At 37.8% G+C, this 23,844-nt stretch overlaps 1 protein-coding gene across 5 annotated transcripts in view; it reads left to right on the top strand.

The window, feature by feature from the left end:
* DMXL1 (Dmx like 1) overlaps positions 1–23,844 on the top strand; it is a 178,679-nt gene that overhangs the window by 85,640 nt on the left and 69,195 nt on the right. For all 5 annotated transcript variants that reach the window (XM_007497841.3, XM_007497843.3, XM_056803948.1 and 2 more), the window contains exons 20-25: positions 97–266; positions 3,495–3,592; positions 4,694–4,859; positions 6,907–7,168; positions 10,923–12,016; positions 22,110–22,295. In XM_007497841.3, the coding sequence (XP_007497903.2) occupies positions 97–266; positions 3,495–3,592; positions 4,694–4,859; positions 6,907–7,168; positions 10,923–12,016; positions 22,110–22,295 (1,976 nt within the window). The remainder of the gene's footprint in view (positions 1–96; positions 267–3,494; positions 3,593–4,693; positions 4,860–6,906; positions 7,169–10,922; positions 12,017–22,109; positions 22,296–23,844) is intronic.

Here is a 23,844-nt window from a genome sequence, read left to right on the forward strand (position 1 = left end):
TTTTTCCTTCCTTGCTTCCATAAAGCTTTGTGAGATGAAAGTTTTGTGTTTGACATTGAGCATTAACAACATTCTACTTGTTTTTCCTGTTCTTAGGTCTCTCTACTAGTCATTTTGCCTGGGCATTTCATTCTGTAGCAGAAGAAGAGCTATTGAACATGCTCCCTGCTATGCAGAAAGATGATCCCACCTGGTCAGAACTAAGAGCTATGGGAGTAGGGTGGTGGGTTCGAAATACTCGAGTCTTACGCAAGTGCATAGAAAAGGTAAATATTAGGAATTTATTATAAAAATGAATCATTAAGCTACCTAATTCTTTGCTGAAATACTTGTCTATTTCTCTAGTGTTGTTTTTTTTTTGAAGCAACCAATTGAGGGCAGTTAGTTAGCATAGTAGATCTGGATTCAAAGCTGCCCTCACACTTCGTAGCTGTATGCCTCTAGGCAAGTCACTTAACCCTGATTGCCTAGCTTTGGCCACTCTTCTGTCTTAGAATTGATACTAAGAAGTAAGGGTTCAAACAAAATGACAACCAAGTACTGTTGGTCATCTGCACCTTTAAAAAAAGCTGTGATTTAGCACTTACAGAGCTCATTTGAATTTATGTCAAAGTCTAGGTTAAATGAACACGTATTAAATCTTTTGTCCACGGAGTATAAACTTTGCGTTACTTTTCTCAGGATGACCATAGCTTTGTGGTGTCCTCTTGGATCAGGGCCCGCTTGTGGAAAGAAGCTAGAGAGAAAGTCCGTGTCGTCTTGCGCATTCTAAGAAAGCAGCGCTTAACTAGTCTAGCTGGACGGAGCCCATTTACAAAACGTTCCAAGGGGCTGTCATTCCACCAGTTTGGAAGCCCCCCTTCATTAGCACCCATCAGAAACCTTCTACTTCTTGTACAGTTTTAGGTTAGGACCAGAAAAGGGCGCCTCTGGAGCTAACGCTGGCCTTGGTCCTCAGACGAGGGACAGGGAATCTGGCACTAGCCCAGACCTGTCGGGCCTGCCACAATGGACGCTGTTGACGTAGACTTCTGTTCCTCCCTGCCATGGCGGAAGCAGAGCTTTAGTGTGAGCTCACGATCCTGAGAAAGAAACGAGCGGCCCGGAGATTGCAGTTAACGGCTCCAACTCCATAAACGCCTATCCTGGCGATTGGATTTCACAGCCAGGCATTCGGCTTTGTGATGATGGGAAGGAGGAGGTCAGGAGAGGCCTCCAGCCTCAGTGCTAGAGAAATCGCAGGCGGGGGAGGGAATGAACAGGTCACAAAGGCAGGAAGTCAGAAGGAAGAAGGAATAATGCGTTTATGAGGATGCTCTCCTGCTTACGCCCAGAACTCCTTAACGCCAGAGCGATGCATTAGGGCTCAATCGACAAAGGGTGGTTAGGTAGTTCCAGTTGAAAAGATGAAAAGGACACAGGGATAGGGTGCCAAAGAAAGACACGAAATCATTAACACGGGCTGTCCTGGAGCTGTGATGGTGAACCTAGGCACCTGTGTCAAAAAGGCCCCGTCTGCTATTGCCCACCAGAGTTCATGGCTAGAAAGCCAAAGGGGCTCGGGTTGGAGCTGTTCCCTTCCCCCTCTACACTCACTGAGGACATTCCTCACTTCCCCCACCCCTCTACCCAATAGCCCAATGGGAGCACTTCCTCCTGTCTGGGATAAGGAACTGGGTGTTGGGGGGGGGGGCTCACATGCTGTGTGAGAGTGCGTCACACAACAACCTGTTGAGTCTGGTCAAGGCGATTCCTGTGGTGGGCTTGGAGAAGCACTAGGTTTGAGGGGAGCATAGCTCACAGTGTGACACATAGCTGGAGAGGAGAGGAGATGAGAATATCCTCTGCCTCTCTGCCCAGAAGCCCAATGGGAACATTTCCTCCCTCCCCTGTCTGGGGTAAGGGACTGGGGGCGGGGGGTAGGATGGGGCCAGGCACTCCGTCTCTAAAAGGTTCACCATCACTGTCCTAGTGCCTTATCATTCTAAAACAATACTTTCCCTCAAGTGCATTAGATTATAGGAGAACTTCAATTTGAATGCTGTACTTTTTCATTCATAAGTACATCATACATCCTTGTTCTTTGCTTTTATCATTATGTAAATATATTTTGCTATAGAAACTTCATCAAAAGTTTTTGAAACCATAAATAATTTAATATTCTGGACCAGGCCTAACTCAGATGATTTAGGCTTGAGGCTGGGACACTGTGAGTCACCAAAGGACCTAAAATGCAATAAAAGCAATTTAATAATTCTTGATTAAATTCAAATAAAACACAACTTCTTCTGGATTCGTTGTGGCAAGTGATGATAGAAAAGAATCAACATACTTTTAGGACAGTGGAAATTCCATGTAGTGGAAATTTTGACAACTATTCTTTAGGGATAGTAACCCTTTCATGCTTGGGCTACCAAAAAGCTAAGAAGATTGCCTAACTCTTTTTTTTTTTTTTAAATTTTAGGCTCAATTCTACCTTTTATTTATTTTTTCATTTTTTTAATCTTTATTTGGTCAATTTCAAACATTCCTTGGTTACAAGCAAACATCATTTTCTATTCCTCCCTTCCCTCCCCTCACCCTTCCCTCAGCTGACACACAATTTCATTGGGTGTTACATGTGTCCTTGATCTGAACCCCATTTCCATGTTGTTGATGTTTGCACTATCAATTTAGATCATTTAGAGTCTACATCCCCAACCATATCAACCCATGTATTCAAGCAGTTTTTTTCTTCTGTGTTTCTACTCCCACAGTTCTTTATCTGGAGATGGGTAGTGTTCTTTCTCATAGATCCCTCCTAGTTGATCACGATCACTGTATTGCCACTAATGGAGAAATCCATGACATTCGATTGTACCACAGTGTATCAGTCTCTGTGTACAATGTTCTCCTGGTTCTGCTCCTCTCACTTTGCATCACTTCCTAGAGGTTGTTCCAGTCTCCATGGAATTCCTCCACCTTATTATTCCTTTGAGCACAATAGTGTTCCATCACCAACAGACACCACAATTTGTTCAGCCATTCCCCCATTGAAGGGCATCCCTAACTTGTAAGGACCAGTTCTGTTTTTAAAAAACAGTTGCAGATCTAATCATTGTTCACTTCTTCTCATTCCTGTTTTCCTCCTCCACTATAAAAGATGAGTTCAATTTAATAAACATTAAGTACTGTTAGGCATGATTTTCCTATTTTCTTTGATCTTTTGATATATAAAAATTAAATTTTCTTTTTTCTATTACATCAGTCTTAAAGCACTTAGGTAGTGACTAATATTTAAGTGATAAAACTTTGAGGTGGAAAATCCTATCCTATTCCATCCCATCCCATCCTGTCTGCCATATCTTATCCTTTACATAAACTAAACCATAAATGCATAGCAATTGCATATCTAAAAATAGACAGCATTAGGGCATGTTTTTTTTACAGAAAATACATTTTTCTAAGTGTTATATAGGAAACATTTGAAGTATTAAACTGATTTCTGATTTCAGGTAGCTAAAGCTGCTTTTTATAGAAAGAATGATCCATTAGATGCTGCCATTTTTTACCTTGCAATGAAGAAGAAGGCTGTGATTTGGGGGTTATACAGGTATGATTAAGTGTTATATTTTTAAAAATGAAGCATTTAATAAACATTAAAATGGTCAAGAATTAATTATGTTTTTTTTAAAACGTTTACCTCCTGCCTTTGAATTTATAATAAGTATCAGTTCCAAGGCAGAAGATCAGTAAGGGCTGGGCAGTTGGGGTTAAGTGACTTGCCCAGGGCCATATAACATAGCATTATCTAAGGACAGAACGAACTGTATTTTTTCCTCCTTTGAAGCAATTTGATGGCCATGTTTAGGTTAGGAAATATCTATTAACTTTTTTGTTTTCACTTAGAAATTGACATTTATGGCCATATTGAAAAAACAATAACGTGTCAAAAAACGTGTCAAAAAAAATTACATTGGTTTGTTCGGAGTATCATTCATTGGGTTAATTTAGGAGAATTTTTTTTTCCTTAAACTGTTACCTTCCTTCTTAGAATCAATTTTGGGTATTGGTTCTAAGGCAGAAGAGTGGTGAGGGCTAGGCAATGGGGGTTAAGTGACTTGCCCAGGGTCACACAGCTAGGAACTGTCTTGAGGCCAAATTTGAACCTGCCTCTGGGTCTGACTCTCAATCCATTAAGCCACCTGGCTGTTGCTTAAGAAAAATTTTAAGGAATCATTTTTCTACTTGACTTAAGGATAATCTATAGCTGTTTAAAAAAATGTCAAGGTGATTGCTATGACATGATGATTGATCCCTATATTTTAGTTTTGCTTTTAGGTCCACTAGAAAAAAGAATACAAGATTTAGTCTATACCTAGAGCATTTTGAGATGTAGTAAATTCTGGGCAATCGGAATGGTTGTACTCTTAGGACTCCATTGGAGCAACCTTAGGACCAATAATTTAGTTACTGTATCTCCCAAGGCTGCTTTTGATAAGATCTTAATCTTCAGGCCCTTATTGCCTGAGTTCCTCAAACTAAATTGACCATCATTGTGGATACAGAAATGGAGGTACAAGAATTTAAAGGCATGTTGGGTAGCAAGAAATTATTATTGGCCATTTTTTGTTTTAGAACTATTTTCTAGACTGAAACTAATTTCCCAGAAAATTTCTGGTTCTCAGATTTCCTCATGTTTTTTGTTCCTTAGATCTCAAAAAGATACCAAGATGACACAGTTTTTTGGACATAATTTTGCAGATGACAGATGGCGTAAGGCAGCGTTAAAGAACGCTTTTTCTTTGCTGGGCAAACAAAGATTTGAACATTCTGCAGCATTTTTTCTTCTGGCTGGTTGCTTGAAAGATGCAGTTGAGGTAATTAGTGAAATGTATATATATATGAATGTATTTCTCTCTATAAACAATCCTGATTAATTTGTGGTAGGAACAGCTTTTAAAGCATTTTATTTTAAGGCATTTTCTTTTCAATTTCTTTTATTTTTTCACGTTATATGTTCTGCTCAAAGTTTTGACTGAGGGTACTGCAATGAAAAACTTCTGTAGAGAAATAAAGTCTTCACAAACAGATACGCCTCTACTAAGTACTATACCAAGAGCTGAAAGTGGCAAAGGCTAGGTGAGATACATGTCCTGAGGTCTTAGAGACAATATGTCCAACATCGCAGAATGTCTGGAATGGTGCTTCTAAGTGTTCATTGAATTTATGAAGTTGATTGATTGCACGTATTACTAGAATGTTAAATAAAACTTGGTATTTGTGTCAGAAAACTACAAAAATCGCACTGTACAATCTGGGAAATAACGGGAAGACTTAATGCAGGAGGCAGCATTTGAAATGTCAGAATGTAGACAGGAATTCATTTGCTATGGGAACAAAGAGGAATGCACAATAGAGGGTGCACTGCAAAATTGGGGGGAGGAGAAAGTAGAGGATGCTTATAGAGAATAATAGGTAGTATATACTGACGGAATCATACAAAGTCATGGTATACTATGCTGCTAGGACACAGGACTGACCCCGTGATTTTTACAGATAAAAGGGACTAAGTGCACACCTTCTCTGACAATTAGAGCACGAAGAGGCTCTGTCACTTAACCAGAATTCCAAAGCCAGTATGTATCAGGTGGGAAGATTTGCTCTCTGAACACCTCTTGACTGCACAGCCGCTGCTACTGTGTAATTCAAAGGATATAAACATTTCACAGGATTGTGAAGGGCTTCAAATTCTAATCTGGAATAATACTCTCTTAGTATTTAGCAGTAGGGAACTACTGAAGGCTTTTTTTTTAGCTGAAGAGTGATATGAGTAGATTATTTCATAAAACAGATTAATCCAACTGTAGTATGAGGTATAGATTTTGTGGGGGAAAGAAAATGAGGGTAAGAAGAACTGCTTAAAGGTGGTAGGTGGACATCCATTTACTGGGTGGTGATGACAGGTACTCTATAAATAGAATTTGAGAAGTGCCTATAAATGGTAAAGGATTGAGTGTTTCAAATGTAGACCACTTGGTGAACATTGGCATTGCTAACCAAACCTGTAAAGTCAGGAGGAAGAAAAATTCAGATTTTTGGTGTTTGGGTAGTGTTGAATTCGAAGTGCTACTTAGATTACCAGTTAGAAATGTACTTAAGGCAATTATAGAAAGGGATGTAGGGAAGGAATCAGGTCATCAGTAGCAAGCTGGAAGTCATCTATAGTGAATTAATAATGAAACTATGGGAGCATGCAATATTGCTGAAAAAATGGGAGAGCAGAGAAGACATCTGAGGGTAGAACTTCCTTTAGGGAAGGGGAAGAAAAGTAAGGAAAGGAGATAGAGAAGGATCTTTCAGATCAGGGGTCTGAAAACTGTGACCCAAGGGTCAAATCTAGTGGGACTCTATGTAGCCAGAGGGCTAAGAAAAGTTTTTATATTTTTAAAAGAGTAAAATTTTATTTAAAAATATAAAATTCTATAACATGGAAATAGATTTTGAACAGTGATATATTTATAACTCGGTGGAATTGCTCGTCAGCTCCAGGAGGGGGGAGGGAAGAGGGTTGGAAAAAAATCATGAATCACATAACCATGGAAATATATTCTAAATTAAAAATAAAAATATAAAATTCTAGTTCATGTTGGGCTTGGGGCAAAGATTGTGATTTATAAAGTTTTTCTCCTGCCAAAGGACTCACGAGGAGAGGCATGAAAGCATCCATTGGCCTCAGAGGGCAAAAGAAGAATAGAATTTACAGACAGACAGAGACAGAGAGATCAGCAATTAGTAGTTTGTGTTCATCTTAATTTTTAAAATCTTTTATCTTTCTAGTTTCTAGAAGCTTGATACCTAGTGTACTTTTAGACACGAGAGAATCTGTTTAGTTTTAGAAGTAACAAAGCATGACTTTATTTTTAGGTTTGTCTCGAAAAATTGAATGATGTTCAGTTGGCTTTGGTAATAGCAAGACTTTATGAATCTGAATTTGACACATCTGCAACATACAAATCTATACTGCATAAAAAAGTTTTGGGAATCGATTCTTCAGCCAGAGAGCACAGTTCAGTGAATATGAATGTACATGATGATCCTTTCCTTCGGAGTATGACATATTGGATCTTGGAAGACTATAGCAAGGCTCTGGATACATTAATAAAGCAACCTATAAAAGAGGAAGAAGGTAATATAAGATCATTGTTTGTAATTATGAATTTTATATGAAGTATTGTATGTAAATATGTTTATATAAAGTATTATATGAAGTATTTGGGCACACCATTTGTCAGCACTATGATAAAATGAATTTGACCTTTTCTAAATCTTGATTCTAATAAGACCTATATATTATGTGGGTAAAGTATCTTTGAATATTGAGTGCATGGATATAAACTGTTTTTTTTTTAAGTTGCACCTTTATTTAATGGTATACTTAACATTACCAATTAGTCATTTCTTTAGAAAAGTGATAAATGATAGTAGTGATGAGTTGGTTTATCATTTCCATTGTTCTGACTGACTGAATCACAGAGATGGAAAAATAAAATATATACCAAGTAGATGCAAATTAATTTTTAGAGGAAAACACTCTGACCAAGTCAGGATAGATTTCCTTTGGGAAGTAATATATGATTTAAGATTTAAAGGAAATTCTAGAGGATTCAAGGCATGCATTTCAGGCATGAGGAAACATCTATGTAAAATTATAGATCTAGGAGTGGCGTATGTTATGTGGGGTTAAAAGCAAATGGCCCAGTATGATACAGAGTGTGCAGAGAGTATAATACAACAGACTGTGAGGGAAACAGTTTGATACTTTGGTCTAAGAAAATTAATAAATTTATGATGAACTCAAATTTACATTCTTGGAAAATGTACTAGATAAGCCTCTCTAATCTATTGAGAATCCAGAACATGTTTTTCCTCCCTTTATTTTTAATATACATTTCTGTTTCATCTCTACTTATCTTCTTTCCCATTACTCTTTTTAAAAAAACTCTTAGAATCAGTACTGTGTATCAGTTCTAAGGCAGAGGAGTAGTCTGGGCAAGGCAATGGGGTTAAGTGACTTGCGCAGGGCGATACAAGTAGAAAGTGTCTGAGACCAGATATAAATCCAGAACCTTCTGTCTCCAGGCTTGGCTCTCAATCAATTGAGTCACCTAGCTGCTCTCTCTCCCATTACCCTTTAGAGAAAACATTTTTTTTTAATTTTTATTAGTTTCTTTAGTTCCCTCTTGCCCTTTCCTACTTCTCCCCTGAAAAGAGAGCAATGACATAGATTTTATTTCATTTTTAAGTAAAGAGAGATTTATTAGTAATGTTGAATTTTTGCAAGACAGCATGAGTGGAGCAATCTCTGAGGTTGCTCCCAGAAGGCATCAGTTGTGGGGTTTTTATATTCTTTTACACCAATGAGGACGTGACTCTGGGGCCAGGGGTTGGGGAGGAGGTTTCCCCGAAGGCATGGGGTTGGTTCTCCAGATTTGGAGGACAGATGGATGAGTTGTGTTTCTTGGTCCATCTCAAATCAATGGGACAATCAAAGGAGGATAATCCTCTCGGGCAGAGGTTTGGGTTGGGAGTCAGAGGGTGTAAGGGAGCAAAGGAATTTCCCTGGTAATAGTTTGTCTGAGTTTCTGGGGGTGCAATGCCTATGACATCTTCCCCCCTTCTCCAAATATCTAAGGGGAAAAGGGGCGATGGTCTCAGTCTTCTGTAGCTTCTTCCGAGCTGAGAATGATTGTAGAACTATCCCTGCCTATTGTCAGGAGAGAGAGGTATTGTCTGTAGGCAATGTCCAGGGTTTTAGGCTGGGAAGGTTGCAGGGCTGTAATGGCATCTCAGTGACTCTAATGGGAGCTTTCACCCTGCAAGCAACTAGAGAAATGACAAGGTTACAAATCAGAGAATTATCTGTCCAGCTGGCTGGACACACATGATTAAGAAAACAGAAAAAGAAAGTGTAAGAAAAGGATAGTCATGGCTTGAGCAAGAGAGATTTGAAATTACAAGGAGGAAAAGGGTGGACAGAATGGCTGGATGGGGCTCCTCCCATTGAGGTGTTAGCTGGTTTGATCCATTCTATTTTTTCTGGTATACCCAATCTCCTGGTCGGGCTGGGTGGAAGGATTCCTCTTTATCCTGTCTTGTGGGTTTGGGAAGGATGTGATTATTGTATTCTCTCTGAACCTGTAGATCAGGCCAAGTTTCTTAGAAAACCTAACAAGGCTGTGGATTTCTGTATCTAAAAGAACATCAGAGGTCAGAAAAGAAGTCTCATACAACTGTTCAGATGGACTGAGCCCTAGATTTGCCCCCAGGACAAGTTGCTTTCTCTCATCCACAGATGAAAAGAAGGGCTTTTCAAGGTCTGGAATTCCTAAGGCGGGCAGCGGAAGACCTGGATTTTAGAAGGAAAAAGCCTCCTTTTTGTTCACCCCCCAATCCCAGGGTTCCGAGGCAGGCCCCTTCATGGACCTACTTGTAGGGGGGTTTTGCAATGATCTCAAAATTAGGGATCCAAATGCGGCAATACCCTGCCATACCCCGAAAAATTCAGAGCTGTCTTTTGGTCGAGGGGATCCTGAAACAAATGTTCCGAGGAGTTTGGGGGACAGGAAGACTGTGGTTGAACCTCAGCTGGTGGGGGAAGCTGTTATCTCCCCTCTCCTCTGGGCTATAAATTTGCCATTGAGTGCTGAATCATCTGAAACGTCCTCTGGAGGGCTTCTTTCAGTAGGGGTCGGCAATAAGGTACATATGGCAAGCCCTCCTAATCTCAGGATTCAGACTGAGTTTAATAAATGCTGAAATATGGGGTTGTGCTGTCTTTTTCCCTTTCTTCATGCAAAACAGGTCCAATTGTTGAATGGTATTAAAATTTAGGATGCCATGGATAGGCCATGCTTCTTGCTTATCAAGAGTGTAACGTGGCCATTTAACCTTACAAAAAGAAATTAGTTTCTCTTGATTCAAGTTGTATATATCCATTTTCCCCCCAATTTTCAAGTATACATCCCAAAGGGGAATCTCGGGGTACGCTCTGTCACTGTCCCATTTTGATGTGGAATGACCAATTCCACACCGAGGGTCAACAATTGTGTGTCCACAGAGGTTTCCCGACCTATAGCACTCACATTAGTGAGGCGAGAGTCTCCCCTTCACCAGAATGTCTTCCAGTATGAAAAAGGGGAGCCAATAGACCCCAGAACCAGTGGCCAGACTAGACTGACTTATGGGGCCGATGGGAGAGCACAAAAGAGATCCCACAAAGATGTTACCCAAAGAATGGGGGTTTCATGATTCCAGGAAAGGCTCCTTCCTACCTGAGAAGCTGTGGATGATCTGGGGTAGCCAAACATGTTGGGCGCCGGTTGTGGGGTGCTGAGGTGTACCCCTGGGGTTTGGGAAGGATACCTTTTGCAAGAATGCAAGTCTCTAAAACTTAACTTAAAAGTAAAGAGAGATTTATTAGTAATGTTGAATTTTTGGCAAGCAAGACAGCAGGAGTGGTGCAACCTGGGAGGTTGCTCCCGAGGTAGATTTTAGAATTTTTTTTTTTGAAGGTCTCTGAACAAAAATTTTTTCCCCCTAAACTTCCAGTTTTGCATTGTTTTAGTTAACATCCCGTCCTGGTTTTTCACCAGGGGTATAGATGGGTAACTCTGTGTATATAAGGGAGTGTATGAGAGTGTGTATATGGGGGTGGGGGACGACGATGCAAGAGAGAGAAAAACATGGGTAATGCTGCTTTCCCTTTAATGCTGATTTGGCACTGTGCCAATGCAATAACTGCTGGGAAAAATGTATTGATTTGTATCAGTAAGCCTTATTATAACTCTCTTAATTCATATTTTCACAGATCAGCTTCTGATAGACGTATAGATTTTGGACCATTCTTTGGGCTTGAATTAATAAATTTGATTTCTTTTCAGATCAAGCCATTGCATCTTCTACCTGTAACCCTGCAGTATTTAATTTCTACAATTACCTCAGGACACATCCACTTTTGTTGAGACGCCATTTTGGTTCTTCTGATGCATCTTCTACACAAATATGTTTAACAGGAGAAAATGGATTAGCAGGAAAAATTAATTTAAGTGAAAGAAGATTATTTTTCACCACTGCACATGCTCACTTAAAAGCTGGTTGTCCTATGTTGGCTTTAGAGGTCTTGTCAAAAATGCCCAAAGTCATCAAGAAGTCAAAACTTTTTTACAGAACTTGTAGTTTTCCAGATACCAGTAAAGATTATTCTCCTTCTTCTCCATTAAGGCTGGATACAAAGGATTATAAGTCATCTAGTATTGATTGGTCACAGAGTGCGATAAATGGTTTGAAATCTTCTTCAGATGGCTTATCAGATGAACAGTCAAATTCCACTCTTTCATTTGATTGGAGCCAACCAAGTGTTGTATTCCAAGATGAATCTTTAGACCTAAAGTGGGATAGTGATAATGATGAAGAAAATGAGGACTTACCTCTTTCAATGAAAGAACTAAAAACTTCACAGATAAAAATGGATAAAAAAATAAATGAAACAAATTCTAGCTATACAGACTCTTTCAGCATAGATGAAAATGATACCTTGAGTCCATCAGAAGATATCATTGCTGTACAGTTGAAATTTAGAGCATGTTTAAAGATTCTTACAGTAGAATTGCGGACATTATCTACTGGCTATGAAATAGATGGCGGGAAATTGAGGTACCAGCTATATCACTGGCTTGAAAAAGAGGTAGTAGCTCTTCAGAAGGCTTGTGACTTTTGTTCAGATGGGGAGGATGTACAGTGTGTATTTAGTGAAAGTGTGGATGAAGCTATATTAAATGAAAATACAAAAGATTTATCTGAACAACCCAAAGTAAATCAATTGAGAGAGAATTTCCAGAAAAGACGACAGTGGCTTTTGAAGTATCAATCCCTTCTAAGGATGTTCCTTAGCTATTGTATACTACATGGGTCTCATGGTGGTGGCCTTGCTTCTGTGAGAATGGAATTGATTCTACTTCTACAGGAATCTCAGCAGGTATGGTACTTAATCTGTTTTTTCTAAAGCGCATAAAAGACATCTGAATTTTTTCTCCCTATGCCTTAAATTAATTTTTTTTTGGTATTGCTATGTCATGCTTTGGTATTGTAACACTTAGGACGGGATAATTACATTTCAGTTTTAGTAATTCTATGGATCTACTGAAGATTGACTTTTAACTGTTGTGTGTGAGTGCCATGAAAGTTATTTTCAGCACTATGGAAAGTAACTTCCATACCATAGCAATAGTTGAAGTAGCAGCAATTAACATGAGACCCGTTTAAATATCTGTCTATGTGAAACACTTTGCTAGGTACTAGGGGAGATATAAAGGTTAAATCACATATCCTCTCCGAGCTTGGTTTAATAAAGAGGGGTAAGATACTATCATAGTAGCAATATATAGTATTTAAGGGTACATAGTAAGTTATAATAAGAAGTGTTATGTGCCACATAAGAGGGCTACGGTTGTTGTTGACTGTGGTGGAGATTGACCAGCATGTTGGAAAAAAATGCATTTGGGTTGGTTATTTAAAGGATGAGTCAGAATTGAGGAAAACTAATTTTTTAATGCTACATTATTTAATTTTTAATATTGTAAAAAGGAATTCTTTATTCTTTTTTTAATTTAAAGGGGTACCTGGAGGTCCTTTTATAATAGAGATGAGTAGGGATTAACCAGCCCACAGTGACAGGAGGGAGGAACCATAGAGACAGGAAGTAAGGTAGGAGGAGGTCATAAAAGGGGCCAAGCTTCAGTTGGTTGGGCGATCAATTGCTGATTATTGGTGGGGGGAGGTCAGTTGCTGACAGTTAGGGCTGGCAGTTGCAGAGAAGTTGGCTGCTGGACACGAGTTTTTTGGGGTTGGTTGCTGGTGGTATGGCTTGGTGATTAGTTGATGGTTGGTATTTAGTTAGTGGAATATAAAGGTGGGCCTGAGCTTACTGAGAGGGTTTTTGGCTTTAGCCTTTAGAGAGCTTTTTGACCTTTTCTGTTTGGAAGGTGGCTGGTCTTCGTTGACCAACCTATTTGGGATTGGATTGGGTTCTTTTTGATTGAGTTGGAACTTTGTGGGTTGGTTGTTATTATAGGCAGTTTTAGATAGTAGTTATAGGCAGTTACAGGCAATTATAGGTTAACTAGTATAGACATTAGGAAATTTTCTTTCTCTACCTCCTTCCTATATTTCTCACCTTTATGATATTCATTTTACTATCTCTATTTTAATAAAACTAAATTGTTAATTGTTAAAAAACTAGAAGTTTTCTTTTCTCTGGCTTAAAGGGATAATATTAATTTACAACTTTACTATATTCTCATTAAAACTTAAGTTATTAAAAGCTTCTGCCTTATTTTATCAAAACCCCTATTTTAACCTTTACAATATTAATCATTAATATTCCATTTTCTCTTTAAATCTCCCCGCATCTTTTAGCAAAGTTCAAAAGATACCTCTTCCATTAGGAATATCATCACATTTCTTGCCCCTTTTTAAGGCCTGGGATGGGCCTTTTCTGTTTACTCTGTTAATTGAAACTAACTTGAACTAGTTGCAAGCTAATCTAATGACTCCTGTGTCATTGTCCCCTTCATTGAAGTTTGAGGCAACTAGTCTCATGAAAGAGGAATAAAACCAGAGGGATCCTGTTCTGGAAAGTTTTCCTTATCCAGATTGCTGGAAGCTGCTGCATCTCATAACATAGGCCTCCCTTCTTGGATGACTCTGTGTGCTCTCTGCCCCCCCTCCCCTTACCTCTACCTCCCCAGGCTTCCAACTTAAAGAGTTGAGAATCTTTAGTTCACCTCTTCGTCTTAATAAGAACCAATCAATGTGGTCTTTCTTTTCCTAGGGGAGCTCTCTGTAAAAAATTGCTTTCAGGAAAATAGAATTAGATTTATACTGGTGTGGACTTTCCCTTAGCATCTTTGATCATCAAGAGACCACTGACCATCACTTGATTGATTATTGGTAGCATCATTAATTTTTCATGCTTGGACCTATAAAGGGTTAAATTAGAAATTTAGACAAAATAAAAGAGCAGCTTTTAATAACTTAAGTTTTAATGAGAATATAGTAGAGTTCTAAATCAATATTATCCCTTTAAGCCAGAGAAAAGAAAACTTCTAGCAGCTTTAAACAATTTTATTAAAATAAAGATAGAAAGAATGTAGTAAAGGAGGGAAATATAGGAAAGAGATAGAAAAAGAAAATTTCCTGATGTCTATACTAGTTATCTTATAACTACCTATAATTACAATGTAAAATTGCCTATATCTGCCTAAAACTGCCTGAAAGCTACTGTTGATAACAACCACCACACAAAGTACCAACCCAATCCACCCCAATGAAGATCAATCACCTCCCAACAAAGTTCAAGAAAGAAAGAGCGTAACAGCCCAAACCCAAAACCCAAAAGCCAAAAACGCTCTCTAAAGGCTAAAGCCAAAAGTCATTTAAAGGAAAAAGCCAAAAAGCCCTATCCATAAGCTCAGGCTCGCCTTTTATTATTGAGCAACTAAATGCCAACCACCAACCCAACACTCTTAGCAGCGAATTTCCCTGCAACTGTCAGCACTTGTCAGCAACTGGCCGACTGACCAACTAATGCTGGCCCCTTTTATAACCTTTCTCTACTTCACTTCCTGTCTCTATGTTTACTCCTTCCTGTCTCTATGGTTTCTAATTCCTGCCACTGTGGACTGGTTAATCCCTACAAATCTCTATGGTAAGAGGACCTCTAGATCTCCTGTTAAATTTAAAAAGTAATAAAGATTTCCTTTTTAGAGAACTTTGTCCCTCAGAATTTTATACACCACAGAATCTAACAGGTAAAGAAGGGGAATGCCTACCTTTGTTCTAGAGACAGGCAAGTGATCTACCTCAGCCAAAGTATAGATTGTGTGAAGTGAAGTAATGACAAATGGTAGAAAAGTACTATGTACCAGGTTATGGAGGAGTTTTAACACCTTAGAATTTGAACTTTACTCAGTAGGCAAAGCAATAAGGAGCCACTGGAGAATTTGGAGCAGCAGAGTGACTTGAACAGCTTAATTCAAGCAGCATCATGAGAGATATATTACTTGTCAAGAGGGAGAACATAGTGTGAAGCAGGGGATGTCCATTGAGGAATCTATTACAGTGTTCTGGGTAGGTGGAAATGAAGAACTTACAGTAAGTTTGTTGAAAATGAGAATAGAGAAGAGTGAAGGATTTGATGTTGTGGGAGTGGAATTGACTGAATCTGTTTTGGATTGATTAGCTATTGTAATAGTTAAAATTAAATTATGAGGCTGTTAGTAGCTTTATTACATCAAAGTAGTAATAGTAAAGAGAGAAATGTAGGAAAGAGGTAAAGAGTTGCTTAACTTAATACCCTATTTGCCATTTGATGGATTGAAGCTCACCACCAACTGGAGTTCCTTCAGGTTCCAAGCTCCAGCCAGAAGAGTGCAAGAGAGAGCGAGAACAGTGCCTTGGTCTTGCCTTATAAGCAATTTTCTCCACCCAGTACCTCTCACACATAACATCTCAGGAACCAATCATAGATCCTTAATTTGCCTGGCACTGCCCAGGAGGTCAGTGCCTGTGGGATTAGTTTCCTTTCTTGGTGGTTTCAACTTCCTTTCTCTGAGGGTTTCTCTATACTTGCACATCTCAGTGGTAAAGGATGTTGAGGTTTCTGGTTGATGATGTCAAACAAAATGGCATAATGAGGAGGGGAATTCCCTTCTCCCACTATCAGGGATGAGGGAGAAAAAAGAATCAAAGATAATTCTATGATTGCATACATAGGAAGGAAGGGAGGGAGGGAGGTCAGAATGGAGTATTATTTTGGCACTAGCTATATAAGAATCTCATAGAATATTTAACAAACATCCAAGACCAAACAAGGCTTCTCATCTGCCTATAATTATGTCAGTTTTCCCATCTTAAACAAACCATTTATTACTGTGACACTTCTTGAACAAAGGATGCTTGTTTGTTTGGCTTCCATCTTTTCACCATTTTACTCTTGCTTTGACCATATGCAATTAGTCTTTAAATGATAGTGATCTTTCCAAATGATTTTCTAACCATCAAATCTAAAAGCATTTAAAATTCTTTCTTCTTCCTCCTTAACTTCTCTAGAGCATTTGGTACTTTGTTTTCTTCCTTCCTTCCTTCCTTCCTTCCTTCCTTCCTTCCTTCCTTCCTTCCTTCCTTCCTTCCTTCCTTCCTTCCTTCCTTCCTTCCTTCCTTCCTTCCTTCCTTCCTTCCTTCCTTCCTTCCTTCCTTCCTTCCTTCCTTCCTTCCTTCCTTCCTTCCTTCCTTCCTTCCTTCCTTCCTTCCTTCCTTCCTTCCTTCCTTCCTTCCCTCCTTCCCTCCTTTCTCTTTCTCTCTTTCTCTCTTTCCTTCTTTCTACCTTTCTATTGAAAAGTATATTTTAAAATTTTTTCGTGAAAAACCCCGATTTTTTTAACCCTTATTTTCTGTCTTTAGAAGTCTAATTCCAAGATAGAAGGACATCAAGGTCTAGGGAATCATGGTTAAGTGACTTGCCCAGAGTAATACAGCTAGGAAGTATCTAAGGCCAGGTTTGAATGTAGGTCCTTCCGACTCCAGGTTTGGTGCTTTATCCACTGAGCCACTTAGTTGTCCCACCCCAGATCTTTTTCAGACAAACTATTGTCTAGCCATGACATATCATCTTATATTTGAAGTTACTTTTTAAAAACCTAAGTGTAAGACTGTTAAATCTCATTTTAATAATTTAAATAATGCAACCTGGCATTCTAGCCTATTGGGATAATTTTGAAGCCTGTTAAATCTGATTTGTTAGAAAATTTTCTTAGCTTTCTGACTGTCATTTGCAGACTTGATAAGCATGTTATATTTGATTTATTCGGGTCATTGATAAAAATGTTAAACATGTTTAACAATGTGCCAAAGACTGGCCCAGAGGTGGGAGGTCCCGGGTTCAAATCTGGTCTCAGACACTGCGTAGCTGTGTGACCCTGGGCAAATCACTTAACCCCCATTGCCTAGCCCTTACTGCTCTTCTGACTTGGAACCAATACATAGTATTGATTCTAAGACAAAAGGTAAGGGTTTTAAAAACAAACAAACAAACAAAAAATTATATGTCAACTATATATCACTGGGACGCTCCAAAGAAGGTTCCTTTTACGTGGACAATTACTATTTTAAAAATTAAAATTAATCTAAAATAATAAAAATATCATATTTTAAGAGATTTATTAATGATCATTAGAAGTAAAAGAAAAAACAAAAATAAAATCAACCACCTGCTCATGGATAATTAGCCTGTTCAAAATCCCCTTACCACTGTTGAGACAGGAAACTAAAGAGGCCAGAGCAGGAATGCCCACTGAATTCATCACCTGTCTACAGGAAGTCAGTGGGCTCCTGTGAAATGTAGTTTTTAGAGTAACAGATTTTCAATTACACATATCTCCCGATGGTCATTTTGGGATACTAGTCTCCCTAATTAATCATTTAACATAATCAGTGTTTAAATGATAATAATTTGGGGATAAAAGGGAAAAGAACAAACCCATGATGGATAGGCACATTGACAAAAAGCCAGTTAGGGGGCAGTCCCCTTGACATAAGAGTATACATTCAAAAACAAACGCATTAAACTCCACACAGTTCAAATCACCACATCCCAAAGTTCACTCTGGATCTTCTGGTGCAGCATGTGGTCTGTGCAGGCATCTTCATGGCAGCTTCTCCAAACAGTTCACTTTCTGGATTCGGAGAGGTAGCATCTTTCTTATCCTAAAATTGCTCTCAAAAAGAATTTAAACTTTGCATTTTAGAATAATAATACATTCCCCCCTGAAGAGAATGTTGAAAAACAGAGGGATCAATTAGGGATTCATGGGTGAGTTATGAGGTATATGAATCAATTGACAAGAGAAAACAAAAACATCAAAAAAATCCAAATAAAATAGAAGTTCTGGATGAAATATAGACTTATCAAAGTCTTATGTGTAAAAATTCTAAGTAAAGAAAATTAACCTATAATAGGTCCTTGAATCAGGCTCAGTTAAAGTGATTTAAGCAATTATGCATTTACCCAATCAGTAGGCATAACTACAGAAAGTTTGCCACAGTATGAAAGACAGGAAAGGGAATAGATTTTAGCATCAAATGGGAGCCATGATAGAGCCAGAATTGGGATACTTGGTAGAATGTGGGACAAGGAAGACTTGCCTTTGACATATATCAAAACAGCCGCAACCTCAAACCCCAAACAAGTTCAAATCCTTGGCTCAAAATTACATCAATCCCACTGGGATCGGTCACTTTGATTTTGTGTTTGATAGGCACAATGTAGTTTAGCTTTGTACTTCTTTGGCACTGTGCCATGGTTATTTATGTATTCCCTTCTTCTGGAATCAGTCAGAATCATTAAGCAAAGTCCAAAAATTTTTTGAACAATCAGTGCCATCATTTTTATAGTCTAAAGCTTTTTGGGTATGCATTGTACATTAGGGCAGATGTATTTTAAACTTATATTACTGCAAAATAAAAAAAAGTTAAAGAAAAATCTTGTCAATAATGCTGACGTGCTCAAATACAAAAAGGAAAGAAAAATAAAACAAACATTCTGTTGCACATGCAAGCAAAGACAATAATAAAAAAGTTTTAAAAATCAAAAATATGTAGCTTATAATCAGTGACTACACTGTGTCAGCCAAAGAGATGTAGAATACAAAGGTTTCTCACCAAAAAATGAGAAACATTTCCTTTTTAACTTGGTCATGATCCACTGTGTGAATGCAAATTATTTTTTTTACAAAGTAATAGTTTTTTTTATTAAGAACAGGTAATGCACATTCAAAAAGTATCAAAATCCCCAAAGTTATAGTCCATTTAATGACAATCACAAATAAACCCTCTATCATTAGGATTCACATGAGTCTGCTGTATGACATTTAAAAAAGTCTTAGAAGTTAATGGATACTTGTCTCAAGTTTTTTAGGTGTAAAAGTCTTTCAACCTTGGCTGAGATTTTTTTTTTAATTCTGTTTAATTTTTTAATTAATTAATTTTTAAATTCTGTTACTGCCATCATTACCTATGTGGCAGAGGAGTCTAGAAAAGACACAAACTTCTGTACTGTTGATGTTGGGTCTAAAAACATCATCAAGAATCTAGATCATTCTGGTGGAAGAGTAGAATAAGCTGAGGAGTTACAAATTGGGAGCCATCCAGGGGTACATTTAGGAACAATTTCCCAGCTCCTTTGGTATGAGACTGTGATATATCCCATCCATTTATATTTTTACAAATTGAACTTCACTTCAGCTACTAAATGGACCCTTTACCTCTTATTACAAATAACTCAAGAGGCAGGCAAGATGATCAGTCAGAGGTATTGGGGGAAAAAAATCTAAAAGTCATGTCTGACGACCCTTAAAATCATTTTGAGATATTTAGCTCATTAGATTTTCCAAAGGTTGTTAACTAAGTTAATGGAGTTCATCCATCATCTATGTGACAATTAACAAAGGCAAAATGGAAGGAAAAAAAATATTTTTATGGGCTTATGCTATGATATTTTGTTCTGTTTAGTTATAGGGAATATATCTAATATTCTATATATATATATCTAATAGTTAATACATAGTAGATTAAACTGATTTAGTGTAACAGAATAGTATTGATCAGATTAATATATGAACTTAAAACAAGAAAATTAAATCTTACAGCAGACAATCAGCAAAATACAATAAGATACAGAGACTTTTATAAAACAGTGGAGTCTGAAAAGACTTAAAAATTTAACCTCCAGACGCTTTAAAGTTCCTTTTGTCACACCACTGAGATCTCCCATAATGAGGGTGAATTCCTCGGTGAGCATAGTGTGGTGGAATCCCAAACTGGATGAATCTTAGAGACTGGGCAAGCCCAAATGGCAATGGGTTGTAGGGAGATGAATTTTTCCCCTGAATCTCAGGCAGGATAATTGAAGAAACTAGTGCACCGAGGAATAGTAAGAAGAAAAAACATCCTAAAACTGGAAGATGTTTGAAATAGGCAAGGTACTACTCTTTCATAGAGTGCATCATGCTTGCCATTTTACTTCCTGTTTGGAAGAGTAACCTTCCTTCCCCTTCCCACCCCCCACCCCCCCAATCTCAGGGTAAAATGCTAGGAAGCAGCTTGCTTCCCTTGCCACTTGGACAGCGAGTTAGGAGGCTAACTGTTGCCTAAGGAAAACAGAAAACACACCTCGGTTTTTACCTGCTGCCTGGAGAGAGGTTCCAAGGACTTCCAGTTTGTGAGTTTCCGAAGACACCACTGCAGCTACCAGTAGCACAACAGGACCAGCAATAGCAGCCATGTCCAGGGCTGGAGCAGGTGCAAGCAGTATCAGGAACAGGTGGGATTGGCAGTAGCAATGCTAGAGGCAGCAGTGAGGAATGCTGGCTCAAGCAGATGGGTGAGAAAAGTGGCTTTTCCCTCCTCTGCCAAGTCCCTCAAACTAAAACAGCTGGTCTGGTAGGGCGGATGACTGGCAAAAAGTAGAGACAGCAGAAGTAAGGCAGCTGCTCCAAAGAGAGTTTGGAGTTTTTTTTGGAGGGGGGGGGAAGCAGTGGCAGGAGAAATGTGGCTTAAAAAAAATTTATCTAAGCTATCTTAAAAAATTGAGAATGCTTTTTTCCAACTTCTGGTCACCAAATTGTAAAAATTAAAATTAGTCTACAATAATAAAAAAATTTAAGAGATTTATTAATGATCATTAGAAGTAAAGAAATAAAAAAGGTAACAAAAATAAAACCAACCACATGCCCATGGCTAATCAGCCTGTTCAAAATCCCTGCTTACCACCCTCAAGACAGGAAGCCAAAGAGGCCAGAGCAGGACCACCCACTGAATTTATCCCCTTTCTACAGGAAGTACGTAATCACAGGAATTCAGTGGGATCCTGGGAAATGTAATTTTTGGGGTAACATTTTCAGTTACACACTCTCAAAACTATTTCTCCCTGAGTCTGTTCCTTCAAATAGTTCCAGATTCATTTTATTGTACTATTATTTGACATGTATTCCTTCAATTTTTTAATAAGAATAACACAAATGTTTTATCATATTTTTGACTAAAATCTATGTAAATTTGAATCTTGTGAACTATCTCTTGAATAAATCTTGTCCATTTTAAAAGGAACACGGAATATTTTTGTGGATTTGAAAAAAATTGTAACAGGCAAGATTGCATGAAGAATAGCTAATATGTTGGATAACAGAATCAGGATTCAAAACTATATGGATAAACTAGGAAGACAGTCCAAAACAGATACAAATGACAACAATTTTAAAATCTTCCAACATGGCCCCAAAAATCCAATTACACAAACATAAGCTGAGAAGCAAGACTTTTTTCTTGGTGCAAATTTAGTATGATGTCAGAAAAGGCAAAGTTGTTTATAAGAAATATACTGCTCCAATCAAAGGACATAATTATATCATATATTAATCAGACTTCTTCTGTAGCATTATATTTAGTTCAAAGTACCTCATTACCAGTCTGTCCAATGCAAGGTGTAGGAGCTATGTCACCTGAGAGGTAATTGAAGTAACTAGGTGATATCTTGCTTGAAAAGCGTATTTAAAGGGCATATATTAGAGCTCATCACATGTATGAAAGATTTTCATGTAGCAGAAGAATTGCAATTTATTTTATGTAGCTTCAGAAGTAAGAACAGGGGTGAAAAATTTAAAAAAGGCACATTTTGATATCAAGATATAAAAATATCTGAAAAATTAGACTCCTTTGAAAGTGGGATGAATTTTAATTTGTGATAAGATTCTCATTAGTAGAAGTATTGATACTTCCCATGTATGAGAAGTATTATAGGGAGAATTCTTACTTTTGAGTGAAAGGCTGAATTAATTACATGTCAATGCCTCTCTGGATAAAACTATGTAGAATTTAATCTATTACTTAGTGTGTTATTCCTTCTGGAATTTATTCCAACAGTCAACTACATTTTTTCACTAGTTAGACTGAAATATTATAAGAGCTATAATTGCTTTGATTCATTTACTTTTCTTTCTTTCTGTTTTTTTTTTAAGGAAACATTGGAGCCAATTAGCCCTCTGCCAGAACAAACCTCAGTACCTCTCCTTTTTGCCTGTACAGCTAGTGCCAAAACAGTAGTTGCCAATCCTTTATTGCACCTTAGTAATTTGACTCATGATGTACTACATGCCATAATAAACCTTGATTCACCACCCCATCCTGACACCCAAAACAATAAAGTAAGTATATTCAGTTTACGCTTTTTCCTTTTTTCTATGTATACAAAATTACTACTACCTAAAAGATAAATTGATCACAACTATTTTTCAGAACTAATTTTATGTTATTTTAAATGAAGGAGGAATAGGTATGTATTTCTTAGGGAAATAAAGTTTTAATGTTGATGACATTGCCAGGCGTTCCCATAAAAGGCTATTTTATTTAACATTTATCTGAAAACATAGAATTATTACAAATAGTGTAGTGCCTAACTACTACTGGTTAACAATCTATTATCTCATTGAAAAGGAATTCTATCTTCTGTTGTAACTTTTACAGTGAGAAATGAGATCCCTTCTTTATTCTTTGTCCCCTCATTGTGGTTGTAGCTTCTGCAGCCTAGGGCAGCATTGGTGAACTTTTTAGAGATCACGTTCCCCGACTGCACCGTCAAGCTGCTTGTGTGCCCCCTGCATTACCTCAGACAGCAGAGGGAGAAAGTGCTTACATTGGTCTGCTAGAAAATCACAAATTAATATAATTTATATTATATATTTATATTTTGTTAATATTTCTCAAATTACATTTTTTAAAAAAGATCCTTACTTTCTGTTGTAGAATCAATACAATGAATCCAGTTAAAGACAGAAAGAGTGGTAAGGGCTAGGTAGTTGAGGGTAAGGGACTTCTCCTAGGACACACATCTAGGAAACAGTTGAGGCCAAATTTGAATCCAGGTCCTCCAGAATCTACTGTGCTACTTAGGGACTTCTCCCAATTACATTTTAATCAGGTTGGTGCTGAACTCAAGAGCTTTGCTGGTAGCTCGTGCCCTGTAAACCCTGAGATTGACATCTTTTTACTGTGGAATAGCAATCTTTAAACTCATTTGGGAGTTTCATCATCCATTAAGCTGTTGTGAAGCCTACCTTCTATTTTTGTTCCTCATCTCTTGAGGTAGTCTCAAGTTTTATCTAACAGTAGTGTTGCGTTCCATATCTATCTAAACCTTTGCCCAGAATTTCTCATAATCATATCTTTCCTGAACTCAGCCTGATTTCCTACATCTTTCAGTCTGTACTTCCAAAGTCTATTCCCCAATACTTCTATCTACTTTGACCTCTTTTTGCTTATTTATGAATTGCTGAATTTTCATTTATCATTGTAGTTTCCGAGATGTCTTAAGACCCTGATTTAATCTCATTTATTTTTGTGACACATCACAGGGCATTAATTCTGCAACTCTTTCTTTGTAGGTCCCCCAAAATGATCATCTCCTACACTGGCCTTGCCCAGTTATGAATAGATTTATTTTCTTTAGAAATACTTTCATTGTTATCTGGGAAGTCACTTTCAATATTTTCTTAACTATTTCATAATATAATTAAGGAAAAGATGGTGTGTATATTGCTTATTCCTTAGTTCAGACCAACCTACTTTGTTATAGCTTGTTATATAAAGATGTTTTAATGGCCTGAAATCCCAGTCTTTTTATTGCAAATCGTAATTTGCCATGCAGGGACCCAGATAATAACCCATTTGCTCATTAAGTTCAGCATCATAGGGGAA

Source organism: Monodelphis domestica, chromosome 7, assembly GCF_027887165.1.
Source record: "Monodelphis domestica isolate mMonDom1 chromosome 7, mMonDom1.pri, whole genome shotgun sequence".
NCBI classification, from domain to species: Eukaryota; Metazoa; Chordata; class Mammalia; order Didelphimorphia; family Didelphidae; genus Monodelphis; species Monodelphis domestica.